This window comes from Phaenicophaeus curvirostris, chromosome 23, assembly GCF_032191515.1.
Source record: "Phaenicophaeus curvirostris isolate KB17595 chromosome 23, BPBGC_Pcur_1.0, whole genome shotgun sequence".
Taxonomy (NCBI): Eukaryota; Metazoa; Chordata; class Aves; order Cuculiformes; family Cuculidae; genus Phaenicophaeus; species Phaenicophaeus curvirostris.
In genome coordinates, this window is record NC_091414.1 from 7964726 (window position 1) to 7981974 (window position 17249).

A 17249-nucleotide genomic window follows, 5' to 3' on the forward strand; every position below is an offset into this window, starting at 1 on the left:
ACGCAATCCTAAACAAGAGTAAACCAGAAACTTTAAACCCCAAAGAGCCAGAACGCTCCCCATCCTAATTCAGTGAGAGATCTCCTGCATTAAAGGTGAAGTTTCCTCCTGGCTGTCCTGGTCTGAAGAGCTCAGCCCCGCAAAGGGAGTCCATGCAGAAAGAGCCTGCTGCAGTCCCTGCCTTTTGCATCCTCTCCTCCACAGAGCCACAAACCCACCTGCTTAGCTGCAACCTCTTCATCACGCCCATCTCCAATTACCACATAGGTGACTTTCTTTCCAAATCGCGACACGATCCTCTCAAAGCAGCTCTCTTTACCTGCCAAAAGACAACCTCACTATAATAAACCTTAGGCAGAGTGTAAGAGAAGCCGTAACATGTCCCCTCTTTCCAGTAGCGAAACACATCCTTGTCTCACTGGGAAGGGGATAACACCCAGTTCAGCTCATGAGGCCAGAAGCCACAGCTACGGCATGGCCAGAAGGACCATAGTGCCCACAGGGGCTACTCAGCTGCAGAATTTGGGATTTCCTGTGTAAAAAAACCCACTAACCCGTAGCAGACACTTGAGTGCCAGGCACTTCACAAAACCTCTTACCTATTTTTGTAGCACTATAAATATTTTCGATGGGAAACACCTCGCCCAATCCATACAGCAGAACTTTGGCAAGAGCTGGCACCAGCTGGGTAGTTGTGATCAGGATGTTCACACAGTTTTTTCTGAAAAAAGAAAACCACTTGTAAAAGCCCCTCTCCAGCCAGTGAGGCCAAGGGCTACTCTGGGCAGCTTACTCGGCTTTCCAAAGTTCCATGTGCTTTGTTGTCCTGCTTACAAGAGGCTTTTTAGGCCAAGATTTTTATTTACAGTTTTTGTTTGCTTGCTTTTTGTTTTAAACAGATATTCTACGGCAGAAATGTGATTTGGTGAGCACTGTCCAATCCCGGGCACCTTCCTAACCACAGATGTTGCAGCAGAAAAATCCTGAAGGTGCTCAGGAGTGGAGTTCCTGCACTCATTCTCTCTGCTTCCCAGTAGTGTGACATGCAGCAGTAGCATTACATGGACACTGCTGCAACACAGCACTGCATGCAAACCTAAGTGCCAGAAAAGGGCGAGAAAGCAACACACATTTCCAATTTCCATACCTGGACTGTATGAGTAGCAGGGACTTCAATGCAGTTTCCAGCCAGGAATCCGTTAGCACTTCTATATCGGTCCTTAGTCGCTGCAGAGCCTCCCTCTTCTGTGGGCTAAGAAGGCCTGGAAGGCAACCAATATAAGTTTTTCCAGCTGAGCTGGCAAGTCTAACACAGAGCGAGCCATCATTCAGCTTTAAAAGCTGCCTGTTCTGCAATAACATACTGCAGGCATCTGAAAGCTGAGACCATCTGGAGGCAGTGGGAGAAACCAGCTGCTAGTGGCAGAGGAGCCCAGCCACCCACCTGCAGCGGGGAATCGCGCAGACACTGTTCTGGGATCATTTCAAAACATTTCTCAGGATACACACAACAAAACATCTTTCTCTTGAACAAAGCCTTCACAGCAGTAGGTGTGGTCCGAGGCCACAGACAGGAGGGAAAGGAACTCCTGCTGTCACCCTGTCTGACTTCCTACTTCCCAGGGACCCTTCCCACTTTAATCCCTTTTAAATATCTTCTTTAATACTTTTTTTTAATCTTTTTTTTTTTTATCCCTGTGCTTTTTACCCCTCTCAAATATCATTTTCTCAAAACACCCAGTTGTGAATTAAAAGCAGCCGAAGGCAGAGCCCGCACACACATACCCCCGCTCCCATCAGGAAATATAAGGAAGAAGCACCTTGAGTCTGAGCCTCTTGCCACCACTTTTCCAGGCGACATCCAACCCCCCACCTCACTCCAGCCCTGCCTTACGCTGCTCCTCTGGCAATGAGGCCACGGAGGGACCCCCTGTGCCCACACTGCTAACTGCTTTGTCATGCGGTGTCAGTCAGGTCCTGAACTCTGCATCCTGCCTTCCCACATCTGATCCCTACCAGAAGCAAGGGAATTGCTGCATGCTGAAAGGCAGACTTACATTGTTAGATTTGTACGGTTGAAAGTTACAGTTTTCAACCCAGTTTTTAGAAAGTATGTTCAATAAAACATTCTATCAAGTTTTTTTTGTGTAGCCAAAGGCCACCCTGCCCAGGGAGCTGCTCCAGCAGCACCCCTTTCCCGGGATGTCAACGCCAAGACTCAGACTAAACATACCATTTATCTACATTTGATACCTGTGGTTTGCATCATTATTACTACTTTGGCATTGGAAGGGAAGAAAAACTAGAAGATCTAAAGTGACTTTGTGCATGGATGGTAGGGATGCCATGTCAGACTGTGTACAACGGCCACAAGGGCGAACGCTGTATTTTTTGACAATGTAGTTTGAAATCCTTTTGCCATTTCACAAAAACAAACGAAAAATACCCTAAAATACCCCCAAACCACATTATCTGGTCAAGAATTGATATTCCATTTCATCAACACAATGGGCAATTCTGCTACTGGAGTGTCACAGCACCAACAAGAGTCAAAAGATCTCCTAAGCAGCACAGTATGTCAGTCACTGAGGCCTGTTCCAAGTGTAGTGACAGGCAGCCTTTCATACAAAACTAGCAAAAGGACCCCGTTTGCACCAAACTTATCTTAGATACAGGACTACCTGGCCATCCCTATCTACCCAGTAACTCAGACTGCAGTGGCACATTGTTTTGTTTTGGAAGACTCCATGGAGATATGATCCCATTAAGCAGTAGGAGAATGGCTACTTAGGTACTTTTCACATTCAAACATTCAGGAAAGCAAAAGCTCTGAGGAAGGACGTAGTCTGGCACCACAAACTCTGCACAGTGCTCAGATATTGGTGCAGGAGAACACTCACCTCCAACATTAGTTTTGTATTTGTCGTAGATCTCTCGTACCCTGCGGTAGCGGAAGGCCAGTTTTCTCATCCAGTCCACTCCACCCTGGACACCAACTGATGTGCTGTGATTTGCGTTACTTCCTGAGCCACTGAAGCCATCCGTGGAGAAATTGTAGTTGCTGTTTCAGAAAAGCAGACCTGTTACATGTGCCACAGCAGCAGAATCACTGCAGCTTTTCTGGCGGGGCTGCAGATTGGCTCTGGCAGCAGCCAGGAAAGCGTCCCAGAGAGAAGCTCTACACAGCAACAACTGCACCCCCCCAGGACACATCGACTTCTATGGGCAACATACTCAGATCAAAGTACATTTGCTGCCAGTTCCGAACCTCTACTGAAATGTACTGATGCAACTCTTCTTTCACATCCTCCACTACAAAATTTTCCTTTGCTCTTTGATTTTTCAATCCTCTGTGACACAGAGCATCCCCCCCACTGACTCTTTTCTCACTGCAGTGATAAATCCCAGCACAGCATCTTCCAAACCTAACATCTGCATCTCACATCACAGCTGCAGATCCAAAACCAGATGGGCTGCTTTGCCAGCTCACACTTGCAGAAAGCAGAAGCAGCACTTACTCTGTATCCCTTTCTTTCTGGCAAATACGCAGTTCCCAGACCTTTCCATGAGCTGGTTCAGCTCATCACTGCAGCAGAAAATGCACCCTCACCCCGCCTGATAATGTACATGATCAGCTCAGAGAGGGATGCAAATCACAGGCAGACTTTGAAACGTCACAATCATGAAGGCAGGAGTGTTGGTTCTCTATTCACGATATGTCACCGAGTGCTCATGCCACATTGACAGTGGACAATGTAGTTCAGAATTCTGGAAGTCTTAATGTTTTGTAGGTCTTCAAAGAAACACCACCCAGCAAACAAGCAGCATTCACCAAGTTTCACCCCCTTCACAATTCTGACTTCCATGTCTTAACCCTGCTGGGGTCTGACAGCCCCACTAAACCAGGTCCCATCAGCAATACGTTTCACGCATTCATCCATACTCCACCTTAAATCCTGGCCATTGTCATCTGACGCCACATCTTCTATGTGCACCTGGTCACACTCCTGTGTGAGATAAAAATAAAGTCACGCTGTTGTAATCCAGAAACACACTGAAACCTGCAGATTAAAGGAAGTCTGAAACAAACCCATTGCCTCACACTTCCCGACAGCAACAAGCCATGCCATGCTGCCTCTACAAGCCCACCCACAGCTTCCATTAGCTTTGTCTTTCATTGCAAGGTTTTTCTTCTCAGCACTTACAAGTCCTTGCTAAGCCTGGGATTTGAAGTCCCAGAAAAGTCTGAAAAAGGCATGTTTCTATGACAGGTCAAGTTGTCTGGAAAAAAGGAACCTTGACACTTACTAACCAGGTTGGACTCAAGGCTCCCTTGTCATTTGAAATCCTTTTGCCATTTCACAAAAACAAACCAAAAACTCCAAACCACGTTATCTGGTCAAGATTGGATTTTCCATTCCATCAACACTATGGGCAATTGTTATAGGAGAGTGACAGCACAAACCCTGGAGTGAAACATCAGCATGGTGGCACAACCATGGCTGTGGTGTGGGTACGGCTGATCTAACCCAGAGATGGATTGCAAACCCAGTTCATCTGTGGACTCTAACATATTAAAGAAGACATAAGTCAGGAAGTATGCTCTTTCCAACCATTTGATTCCAGATTCTGGTGTAACCTCACACCTTCCCGAACAGAGGGCATCGCTGTGCCTATTGCTACCTGACAATACAGCACAGGGGATCGCTATGAGTAAAACAGAGGTTTATATGCAACTTGTGTGGAAGTGGTGCCAAACAGCGAGATGTATTCAATTCAGCTAAGAATGCTGTGCATGACAGAGGGTGGGAACTCATCAGAAGTCCTTGAGTCAGGATGGGAATGGAAGAGCTTGCAGGAAAGAAAACTAGAGGGTGCTTTGGGACTGCTGTGTGTGCAGTGTGCTTGTCTGTGGAAGCGTGTCCTACAGAGCTGTTCCACAGCCTGTGGAACCCACTGAGACACTGCTGGGATGCACAAAGGGTGTCCTGACCTTGGCTTAGTCAAAGACCCTGGGAACTGACAATCTCAAGGTCACCTTTTCCCCTCATCTCTGGTCTCCATTTCAAAACAGCCAATGAAAGCAAAATGCCTACGAGTCCAGAATGCAAATCCAGTTCAGAGCAAGCATTGCTCTTTTTATTTATACGGGTTCAAGTAGAAACCCATCAGAGAGCTAAGATTGGAAGCCTGTGGAATGCCTATCTAAGGTGAATGGGTGCCTCTCTCCGATTAAGTTGTGCTTAGAACCACTTCAGTTTGGGCAGACTGTTAGGTTCCAGCAGTAAGTGGCTCTGAAGCACAGCAGCCCTCACAGGTGGTGGGGTGTGACTCTAACCAGGTAATGCGGAGTTTTGCCACGTACCTCCAAGTCATTGAAAAACAAGTGAGTATCGGCTACTTCAAATATCATCTCCTCCATCGACAGACCCGAGCCGATCACTAGGGTTGGATCCTGGCAAAACAGAAAGAGAAACTGTAGATTCTCTGTGGTTATGGCAGAGTGAATTGTGATAAAGCTTTCTTCAGCTATGTCACAGTTTCCCTCACACATCAAGCCTGATGTAATCCCACTTGCATTCAGTGGTGTGAACTACAATTTCCCTAATATTTTCAACAACTTGATAAAAACTGAAATCTCTGTTCTGGTAAAACATGGACCCAAATTGTAACAAACCGCTCCCACCCTTTCCAGCAGGGACTGGTGCATTTCCACAGGCAACACAAACAGAACATTCAAAAATTTTCAATAGATTTTGAAGGATAAAAACTACTCCCTTTCACTGTGCGCGAGGACCCCAACAATTCCAGTGATGACAAGAACTGTCTCACAGTAAGACTTGTGCTGTCAGAAGGGAAGTGGCTGTGACAGCCATACCCTAGCTATGTAGAAAGCTACACCAAGTGTTCTTTCCCCACCCCAAACCAACATGCTAAAAGCATCACTTTATACATCTAAAACTAAATATAATTTTCTATTCCTTTTCCAAAGACTGACACTTAATCCTGCATAACAGATACGTTTTTTCTTTCACAAAGAAGACACTACCTTGCCGTATTTCTGAGCATAAGACCCTGTGAGAAGTGAATGGAAGATGATGATGGTCTCATCCAGGTCCCAGAGAAACACTCGCTGCATAGAGAACAGAAGCAGGTTAGAGCTGACATATTCCAAGCACCGAGCTATAATAAGAGATCAAGTGTTAGGGTTCATTTTGTGGTTAGCTGCAGCATGCTTTTAACAGCTATGAACACAGCGTTCACCTTACAGGTTGAACACACTGTTGAACTCTCGAGTTTATCACAGTGGAGTTCATATACCACTACAGGGCAACCGCACACTCAGAGTAAGGCTATCCGGGTTGAAGTATTTCAAAAGCTTCTCTTGCACGTATAGTTATAAAAGAAAAAGCTTACAGAGTTAATGAATGTTAGAGCCCTGCTAGGGTAGCAGGTTACTGTCGGTGAGCTAGAGAGCCCCAGGTGAATAACTTTGGTGTTTACCAGACACCTCTGTTATGATAAATAAGAGGACTGGTTCCGTGAGGAACAGCAAAGTTCCAGTACAGAAGGACTCCGATAAACTTGAGGACTGGGCCAACAGGACCCAGCAGTAGTTCAGCAACTGCAGATTTGCATGTGGGGGAGGACATCCCCTCATGCTGGTGCAGGCTGTAAGGAGCTGAGGGTGTGCTGGACACCAGGCATGAGCCAGCATGACTCTCTCCCTGCGGAGCGGAAGAACTGCATGCTGGAGAACACCAAGTGTGCCTGGCGGACAGAAGGAAGGTGCTGCCTCACCCTGCTTGACACTGGGAAGGTCACCCCAGATGGCATCCTCAGTTCCAGAGGTATTGGAGGAAACTAGAGAGCAGCCAGCAAAAGGCTGTTGAGATAGATGGTCAGCAGACTAGAGGAGAGGCTGAGGGAGCTGTGATGGTTTATCTCAGTGAAGAGGAGGCTGAAGGTGACCTAACAGTGGACCATAACTGATTGAAAAGGAACTGCAAAGATGATGGAGACAAATTCTTCTCAGTAGTGGCAGATGGAAAATTGCCATGGAAAAAGAAGCAGAAATTTGCAGCTCGGGAGATTTCAGTTGAAGACAGAAAACCTCCTTCCCCAGGTTGATGGGGTAGCACTGGGACAGATTGTTAGACTGGTGATCCAGTTCTCAAGACTCAGCTTGACAAAGTCATGGTTCCAGTGCTGGGAACAGCGCTGCTCTGAGCAGGACACTATACTAGAGACATCCAGATGTCTCCTCCACTGACGGTACTATGATTCCAAGACACATTTCAGCAATACTTGCAAAGGAACACTGAAGAACTTCATTTGGGCTAGTTCTCAGATAACACAGGTCATGGGAATCTCCCAAATTATCTCTCAGTACAGGAAAGACATGGACCTGTTGGAGTGGGTCCACAGAAGGCCACAAAAAATGCTCTGAGCCCTGGAACACTTCCTGTGAAGAAAGGCTGAGAGAGTTGGGGTTGTTCAGCCTGGAGAAAAGAAGGTTCCAGGGAGACCTTACTGCAGCCTTTCAATACTTAAAAAAAGCTCCTAAGAAAGTTGGAGACAGTTTTCAGTACAGTCTGTAGTGACAGGACAAGGGGTAATGGTTTTAAACTAAAGGAGAGGAGATTCAGACTAGATGTAAGGAAGAAATTTTTTACACTGAGAGTGGTGAGGCCCTGGCCCAGGTTGCTCATCCCTGGCAACATTCAAGGTCAGGTTGGATAGGGCTCTGAGCAATCTTACTGAGTTGCAGGGGGGCTGTACCAGATGACCTGCAAAGGTCCCTTCCAACCCAAACCATTCTGTGAGTCTAGGATCCCCTTCTATTTCCATAGAGACAGGATGAAAGAAAGAGAGAACTTTTACCACCACACTATTCTGCAATGTTACCTGTAAAAAACACAATTAATACTTACCTCCAGCTCACTGTCCTGTGAGGAGGAAGTATCTGCTTTCCTCTTCCCCCTGTTCTTCCCAGGGATGTTTTTTCTTGCTTGCTCGTCTAACTCTTTACTTGCTGCTGCTCTTGATAATGAAGGACTAGTGGATGCATCTCCTAGAAGGAAGAAATCACACAGCTCTCACCCCCTCATGTCTCAAAACAAACACCAACATGAAGCTTATAGCACCTGGCCACAAACGTCCTCCATAAAAGGTGAGACGTTATCTTGCTTTATTGAGCCAGTAGTAGTTAAACCCTTATTAGAACATAAAATGTGATTTCTGTGTCCCATCACTTCCAAACAGTCCTGTCTCCTCAATTCAGTCTACCAGGACTGAGCTACTCTCTGCACTCTGCCTACAGGACAAAGCCAAAGACAGAGCCCCCTCTACCCCAAGGCCTGTAATCCCTCAGCTGCCTCATTACCCTGGAACTGCTTTATTACTCAATTGTTTCTTTGAATACTTCTTGAAAGTGCACCAGAACCCCGCAGTCTGCAATGATATACAAAGGAAAGTATTCAACAATGCTTCTCTCTCCCCTGTCTGTTAATCAGACACAGACCCACAGAGCACTCCCTGGGAAACAGACACACTGAGACCACAGCACCACAGATGTACCAAGAATTAGTAAAGAATAATAGGAATGATCTTGGCCCTGGAGACAGGCCTGGCCAAGCACCATGGTTATCACTGACCAAGATACACTGTGGAGCCGGTTCAACTCCTGGTAAGAACACCCTTCCCAGGGGCAGAGCAAAGCATCACCATAATTTTAAAAAAATCAATGCTTTAACCTCCAGGACATTAGGGCCACAATAGGATACACTTTGAATTCTTCACTAACAGCTCAGGCAGAGGAGTCAACAGCCCAGATGTCCACCTAACTAGTTGAGAAATGGGCCCAGAACTGTAGCAGGAAGGCAGAGTAGTCTTGAACTTAAATTCACTCTGGGTTTTTAAGAGGAGCTATTGGATTTCCTATTAAAATCAATGCAAAATGATAAACTTGGAGAATTCCTTAGCTAACAGAATGGCACTGAGAACATCAACAACTGGGCCATTCCTTCACCAGTGCCTTGGAACAGGAGATCAATTCTTTATGTTTCCAACATCAAACAAGAACAAATTCTCCTGGGTAAGTCTGCTGCTGCTCACCCCAACCAAAGTGCAACTGCTCCCTGGAAGAGGGAAGGTGTTGAAGCACTGTGCTTCTGATTTACAACATCACAGCGTGGTGTCTGTCATCTGCTGTCTGCAGCATCCCATCAGTTCCCTGATGAGGTGAGAGAGGTCTGGGACTTCACTGAGTTCAAGACTATTGATTAGCATGCCTTGCTTGCCGGCAGCCACCCATCCTTGCTTTCAGGTTGCTTGAATAAGTCTGAGGACTTGGTAGAGCTCGAGTATTACTGATAGACTTGGGAAAGGTAGAGAAAGCAAAGTGCTGCAAAGGCAATTGCTCACCACCTCCCACAACCAGGGTGATGCCCAGCCAGTCTCCAAGCAAGAGCCACCTCAGAAGCAAACCTCCCGCTTCCTCTGGCCTCAAGCTGTGCCAGGGCAGGTTCAGATTAGACATCAGGAAAAATGTCTCCACTGAAAGGGTTCTCAGGGACTGGCGGAGGCTGCCCAGGAGGTGGTGGAGCCCCCACCCCTGGAGGGGTATGAAAGATGGGCAAATGAGGTGCTTAGAGATCTGGTTTAGTAGTGGATGGATCTGGTTGGACTTGATGATCTCAAAGGTCTTTTCCAACTGCCCAGGTGCTTCTCTAGCTGCTTGGGGAGCTGGAGGGGAGAAAGCCTTGAGAGGTACAAGCACTGTTTGAAGTGGCCAAAACACTACCCTGTTATCAGCACTGCTTCAGCCACAAATGTAACACACAGAACCAGCAGAGCTGCTATGAAGAACATTAACTCCATCCTGGCCAGATCCAGTGCACCAAAAAAAATGAACGGAATCTGTATTTTTTTTCCTGTCTACCAACCTGCAACAGCAGTAGATTGCAACCTGAAATCATTTGACAACACAGAAAGAACCTCATAACTCCTTGCATAAGACCTCAGAAAAAAAACTGAGTCTTCTTCCTCATTCTCGCTAAGTTTAGCAAAGTGTATTTTTGGTGAGGAAATTTCATGCAGCAACCCTGTGGCTGGAACCTAACATGGCATTAGTGGGAAAGGCCAGCAGAGGATGGGGCTTCTCTAGAACAGTCAATTAAACCTCTTAAATCCACTTTTGCCATCTCTTCTCTTACCAGATAAAATCTCCTCACCCTGACATGTGGCAGGTACCGTAACACTGTGCACACACAGAGCAGAGCAGAAAAGCTGCTGTTTCAAAACTAGTTTACATGATGAAACAGAAGAAAAGAAAGGATGGACTCCTGGGCACAGAAACCAATGCAATGAGAGGTGATGGCCAAACTACAGCTCTTGAAAATGCATAAGCAGTTGCAGATCCTCCCACAACCAGGACTGGCAGTTATGCCATGGCTGTCAGGTAACCTGAATACCTGCTTGTAGGAGGAAAAGAGCTGGTGTGAGCTGTTGAGACTGGAGATTATCAGCTGCCCTGGAGCCCACGTGAACACCCAGCCCTGACACATTACAGAATCAATGGTCCTCAGGGAGCTGCTGTTGGTAAGAAGTTACCCCTGGAGTTTCCTCTCCCTCTAGCATTCAGAGCACACGGAATGTGTCTCCTGAATCACAGCAGGATAAAGCTTCCAATATGTCAGTCTGGCTGGCCCATCACAATATTCCGCACACCAGTGAGACCAGTGTGACGACAGAAGGCAAATGTCCTGTCCAGACCAGCATGCAAAGGTGCTGCAACTGCTTTTCAGAAAAAAAAGTGTTCCCCCTTGTCTGCACACTGTCCTGTTTATCCCAGGATTGTTGCAGCCACCCTGTTAAAGATGCAGCCATTACCGGAGGAATGTCTCTGCACCGGCCGTGTAGGCACCATGGCGTTTGGTTTCTCAGCTGAATACGTAGTTGTTGCTAACGCAGTGCTCTCCGTGTTGCTGTCTGCTGGTGTTACAACTCCAAAGCCAGAACTTGGGTAACACGTCTGGTACTGACTCTGGCCAAGGATTGTGTACGTAGGATATTCCTGTCAGAGGGAAGGACTGGTTATGATACAACACTTCTTCCAAAAACCACTCAATATTAATAGGACTTTTACATTAGGATATGTCTAGAGAAGAGACATCCCAGGGAGAGAACAGCAGCAGCAACCTGTACTGAAAGGGACTCCAGGAAAACTGGGAAGGGGTTTTGATCAGGGATAGGATGACAGTGAACGGTTTTCAGCTGAGGGAGCAGAGACTGAGATGAGATCTCAAGAAGAAATGTTTTCCTGTGAGGGTGGGGAGGCCCTGGCCCAGGTTGCCCAGAGCAGGGGTGGCTGCCCCATCCCTGGAGGTGTTCAAGGCCAGGTTGGATGGGCCTTGGAGCAACCTGATCCAGTGGGAGGTGTCCTTGCCCGTGGCAGGGGGTGAAACTGGATGGGCTTTCATGTCCCTTCTGACCCAACCTATTTCTTGACTTTATGATATTTCTCCCTACCTATGGACACTGTCCCCAAGGAGGGCTGAGAGATCCTGCTTCCCACTAGCCCCAACACAGGCAGGGTCTGCAGCCAGGCCAGCGATCATAGGGCTGCTCCTCTGACTATGGTTTCTTCAAAAATGAACTCACTACGAATGACGTAACAGTAACACAGGAGCATTGAGTGGATGCTACAGCCTCCATCCACCCTGTTTGTCTGCTGGAATTTGTGGCTTCGTCTTGTGTTTTGATACCAGACGACAGACAGCAACAAGAAGCAGCCTTGGCACTGGCTGAGGGTGCAGTCCCAGCCACAGGAGCTACAGAATAAACTGCCTTTACTTGTGTCCTGATTTCAGCATGCCATTATTTAGCATGCTGTGATGCAAGGTATCCATTCAAGAAGACTACTTACTCATTTAGGAGATCACTGAGCACCTGAAGCTGCGATGGAGGATTTTAATTTCTGCTGCTGACAGTAAAGAAAGCAGCCACCCCAAATGCCACATCATGCTCTCCGGGCACACTGTTCACTCCCAGCCCCCGCAAGGCAACATTGTGGATCTGTGACCCAGATACCTCCATCTGCACTACTGAAAGATCTTTTTTTCCCCTTACAGCTCCAAGCAGCAGCATAAGCATACAACGATTTTTGTGGGTCCGTTGCATTTTCCACACTTCCTAAATTCTCTCTGCAAAGTAGTAACACTGAAGTGTTCCCTCATAGACCAAACTGCCCAGAACAGCAGCACCCCGCTGACTGTGCTGTCTTACCTGCAGCAGGGCACAGCCAGGGGAAGGGCTCTGTGCCAGCTGCAGATCTTTCTGACTTTGCTTTACTCTAGGACCATCACGATGCATCTTCTGCTTTACTGGGTTTCTCTGGTTCCTGTACAACCATTTTTCCTTTTCTTGATGAGGGAGAACAAAGGCGTGCAAAACCCATCCGCCTATGATCGTTCCTCTCAGTTTGGTTCTCTAACAGTTCTACTGTCTCTCTCCACTCTCTCTTCTACAGAGACCCCAGTGCTCTGCAAACAACCTGCAGACAGGGAGACAGATCTGAACAGATGAAGTGAGGCTGCTGTGAAGGCCGAAGGGAAAAGTGTTTTGGTCACTGAGACAGCAAGCGTGATTTTGCTGACTTTGAGTTACATACCGAGCCCTAGAGCTCCAGTACCACTTGCGCTCCTTTTGAAGTGATGATCTGGCCTTCCTTTGTTAGCTCTGAGTAATGTGTTAAACAAAAGGGAAGGAGATGCAGTGCATAACAAAGCAGAAGTTTTACCTGTGAGATGCTGGCTGCTGCTGACGTAGAAATATTGACAACAGTTGAGGATGTAGAGACTGGACTGGCATTGGTGGTCGATGCTGTAAAATTAAGAATTAATGCATTAAATGCTCCTACAGCAACACAAGAGATGAGGCCAATGCAAGCTGTGAACTAAGTACGTACTTGGTTTATGTGCAAAGATTTGTGCTTCCAGCAGCACCCAGCCTGTAATGGCCAACAAGAGCTGTGGTGTATTTTGAAACCAGTTAGATTTCAGCTGGGCTTTCCAAGCAGGAAAGCTGACGTGTCTTTAAGTACAGTACTTTCAAATGTTTCAGAAACCTCTTCCCTCCACACTTGCAAAGCAGCTGGAGTTTAATTTAAAAGGTTTCACATCTTTACTAAATGTTCTGAGAAGACAACAAGCACATCCTGATGTTCAGGTATCAGCAGCTGAAAATGTTATCGGACTAAATCCATAAAAACAATATATCAGTTCTAATAAAAATAATTCCCTCTGCATTGGATTTAGTGCATTCAGTCTAACGCAATAAAAAACTTAAGGGGTTTGTAAAAGTATGTCAAATGGTATAATAGAGTCCTTCCTTTTGGAGAAAGCGAACTGATCTCCCCGTATCCACAACTGGTTTTTGGATGAGATTTTCTAAAATAATTTTTCACAGCTCATAGGACGAATTATCAGAGACAGGGAGCTGTTAGTATGGATTTTAAGATGTTTAATAGTCTTCATGTCACTGCATTCAGTTCTTCCAAAGCCCAAGAGAGGCTGCAGGAGCAACTCTGGGAACACCAGTCACTCAGCAGAGGTTGTTTTACAGCCACAGGGCCACTCCCATAGAGGCGATTCCACGTGGGGGTTTGGGACCCTCAGGGTGACAAGGAACAGAGTCAGCATGAACAGAATCAAGATGCCCTAAACCAAGTGCCAGGTTGTTCTTTCTTTCTCTGCACACAAATAAATCCTCAAATCACTTTTACATGCATATGAAAACAATGGCAGAAATCCAAGAGTCACCTACATTGCCATCACTGTGAGAAAAGGCCTCACTGTATGTAGACAAAACCCATGCGGAATTCACCCTGAGACCGAAGAACCCGAGCTTCTGAAGGCTTCAGTCTCTACCCTAGGGCAACAGAGCCCACAATCAATGTGGACATTGTGTTATGGCAAGCACAGGTACCCCCACGTGAACAGATCCTGCAAAGAGGAATGGATCCAAAACTTGCCTCAAAAAAGGCAAAACCCAAAAGAAATATCTCTTCAAAGAGGTGCAGAAACAAACAAAGTTTACAGGAGGTGAGAAATGCGAGGGGTGGCATCTCTGCAGCAGCAGAAACGAAGGTAAGCGATTGGTCCCTGGGAATCCCCTCATGATAGGAGCAGGAGTGTTCAAAAACAGATGGGAGAGAATTCTGGATGGAGAACTTTTAGAGAAGGGAAAAAAAGGCTGCCCTGAGCAGCAATAATGGTAGAGAAGACACTGCAGTGCCTACAGTAGCTCTGCCGCTCTCAGCAGCACAGCTGTGAGTACAGGGCTGCCACAGCCACTCCACATCAGCAACTGCTAGAGAACAGTTAGGGGGCAGTTCCCAAATAAAACTCCTTCCAATGACCCACAACACAAGCAAGAGAGACAATCCAGGCTATTATTGCCATAAGGCACCCCCAAAGAGCATCTTCAGAAAAGATCCTCACTAACACAGAACAAAACTGCCGTGAAGGTGGTGGAAATGAACTCTTGAAGGCAGATCACTCTAGCAGCTCTCTCAAGATTATCAGGGAGAGCAAACAGAACATGATTCTCACCTGCAGAGCTCTGAAGAGGCAGCTCCTTCATGGAGACCAGTAACAGGAGTTAAGAAATCATAGAAAACAGATTGCAAGTGTTGGGATTCTGGTGAACACACAGATTCCTTCATACGAATGCTCTTGTTTATCTCAACTCTGGTCTCCTTCCAACACTTCTTTTTTAATTACCCTGCATCTATGCAGTAACCCAGCACATTTTTACAACATCTCCCACTGCAGAGATGAACTAATTCTTTCAGCCTGTGAATGGCCCAAACCTGTGCAGAACAGCTTGGCACAGATGTGCCGAAAGGAACCACATCATGGACTCAGCTTCATAAGATCAGCAAACACCTGTATTGCCTTAAAGTTGCTGTGACTCTTTTTGTCTTCTGCTCTTTCATTTCCACTCCCAGACCTCACTCTCACACTGTACATCCCTACCTCCCCGTTCTTACTCATCCCATTTCGTTTTGCTTCAAAGATGTTTTAAGCTGCCTCACAACCTGGGAGGGGAAAATGACCACAAGGATGATCCAAGGGTTGGAGCACCTCTCATACAAGGACAGGCTGAGAGAGTTGGCGTTGTTTGGCGTGAAGAAGAGAAGGCTCTGGGGAGACCTTAGAGCAGCTTCAAGTACTGAAAGGGGCTCCAGGAAAGCTGGGAATGGGCTCTTCATCAGGGAGGGCAGAGAGAGGATGAGGGGGAATGGTTTTAATCTGAAGGAGGGGAGATTGAGATGAGATCTCAAGAAGAAATGTTTTGCTGTGAGGGTGGGGAGGCCCTGGCCCAGGTTGTCCAGAGCAGGGGTGGCTGCCCCATCCCTGGAGGTGTTCAAGGCCAGGTTGGATGGGGCTTGGAGCAACCTGATCCAGTGGGAGGTGTCCCTGCCCATGGCAGGGGGAGGAACTGGATGGGCTTTAAAGTCCCTTCAAACACCAACTATTCCATGATTCTGTAATTCCATGTTTCACTCAACTGCTCTTCTTTCATGTGGAAGGAAGAGGCAAGACAAGAAGCAGTGCTTCCAAGTGCTTCTGCGACCGACCACCATGGCCACAGCTCGGCTAAGTACAAGAAGCAAACTTCTCAGTCACTAAGTGCATCTGACCATTTACCAGGGTTCAAATATCCCATTACTTCAGTCCAGCATCTCAGACTAAGCCATATCCATGCACTGGAACACAGCTCTGGTGGAGCGGCAGCACTGTACAACTCTGTGTCACCCACTATTGGGACTGGAGAGAAATGACAGATTACAAGAGTCTATCAAAAAAGCAACATTGTCCTTGCTTTCAGCCCTGCTCCACCACCTCCCCTGCACCAGCAGGCACTGATTTACACCCTCAGCGGGCTGCTGGCTAAGCTGACCAAAAGGAAAGGGAGCAAATCCAAGCAAAGAAGAGTTTCCTGCCAGTTTCTAAATAGTTTGTCAGAAAAGTGATAACATCTACACAATGCAGGTGAGTTTTTCATACTTTCAAAGAGCAGCCTTAAGGGAAACTCTCCTCAAATCCCACAGCCTCACAGCAGTGCAGCTGAGATGTTTTGAAATCCTTTTAGAGGAAGGCCTCCATCACCTCTCCAATTCCCAGGGATTTGTGTGTTTGCCGTGGTACATCACCATGGTACAGCACCATGACACAGCACCAGCAAACCTGCCTGGGGCCACATTACACAGACCCACTCCCAACCCTGGGCAATTAAAGCTGGTGCTATAAAGCACCATGATTCAGTCAGTCAGTGGGAACACCTGGAGGAGAATTATGTTTGAAGGCAGGCAGTATTTCCAGGGTTGTAATGGCCATGTTATAAACGTGAAAAGTAAATCAATAACAAATATTACACCGGGCCACTTACTGTCACAAGGACGCAAGCTGAGCAGGTGCCATGACACAGTACCTGGCCCTGCTATCAGTGGAAGATAGGCTAAACCCCACATACTGCTCATTTTAAGAGTTATCCCCTTTTACTTGGCACTAATTAGACCACATTTGGATTTGGCATTCAGTGTGGGGCCTCAAGCACAAGAAATGTATTGATAAAATTCAGCGAGTGTGGCAAAGAGCTGGAGCATGTGCCCTGCAAGGGGCAGCAGGGGGACCGGGACTGTCCAGCCCGGAGAAGAGATGGCTCCGAGGGACCCGAGAGCAGAGGTTATCAAGAAGATAGAGCCAGGTTCTGGTGCACAGCAGGAGAAGAAGGGAACGGTCACAATGTGAGGGGATGCTCTGAGTAAAAGAGAAAGGTTTCACCACGATGACAGTTAGGAGCACTGGAATTGGTGAAATCTCCATCCTCAGAGGTGTTTGAGACTCAACTGAATAAAGCTCTAAGCACCCTGGTTCCAAATTCAGTGTCAACTCTTCTTGGAGCAGGAGCCTGAACTAAAGATCTCCTGAAGTCCCTGAATTATTCTATGAAAATATCACACAAGAAACACATTAAGAATTCCCAAAATGCTTTTTTAAATCTACAGAGAAAGACACAATTTCACAATTCATCACCCAAACATAAATGGCAAAAAATCTGCCTAAAAAAAAAAAATCATTAATTTGCACATATCTGTCATAGGCAACAATTTTCCATTCCTCTGCTAAGCAGCACATTTACTCCTAAAATCGCTTTGGAAGCCAGTGAAATTCAGCACC

At 46.7% G+C, this 17249-nt stretch overlaps 1 protein-coding gene across 3 annotated transcripts in view; it reads right to left on the reverse strand.

Moving 5' to 3' along the window:
* The window catches only part of EYA3 (EYA transcriptional coactivator and phosphatase 3), a 54322-nt gene that overhangs the window by 4307 nt on the left and 32766 nt on the right, over window positions 1–17249 (reverse strand). For all 3 annotated transcript variants that reach the window (XM_069875467.1, XM_069875465.1, XM_069875466.1), the window contains 10 exons: window positions 12803–12885; window positions 10894–11077; window positions 7935–8074; window positions 6050–6133; window positions 5366–5455; window positions 3949–4007; window positions 2901–3061; window positions 1148–1262; window positions 600–721; window positions 219–319 (listed from right to left, as the gene is read on the reverse strand). In XM_069875467.1, the coding sequence (XP_069731568.1) occupies window positions 219–319; window positions 600–721; window positions 1148–1262; window positions 2901–3061; window positions 3949–4007; window positions 5366–5455; window positions 6050–6133; window positions 7935–8074; window positions 10894–11077; window positions 12803–12885 (1139 nt within the window). The remainder of the gene's footprint in view (window positions 1–218; window positions 320–599; window positions 722–1147; window positions 1263–2900; window positions 3062–3948; window positions 4008–5365; window positions 5456–6049; window positions 6134–7934; window positions 8075–10893; window positions 11078–12802; window positions 12886–17249) is intronic.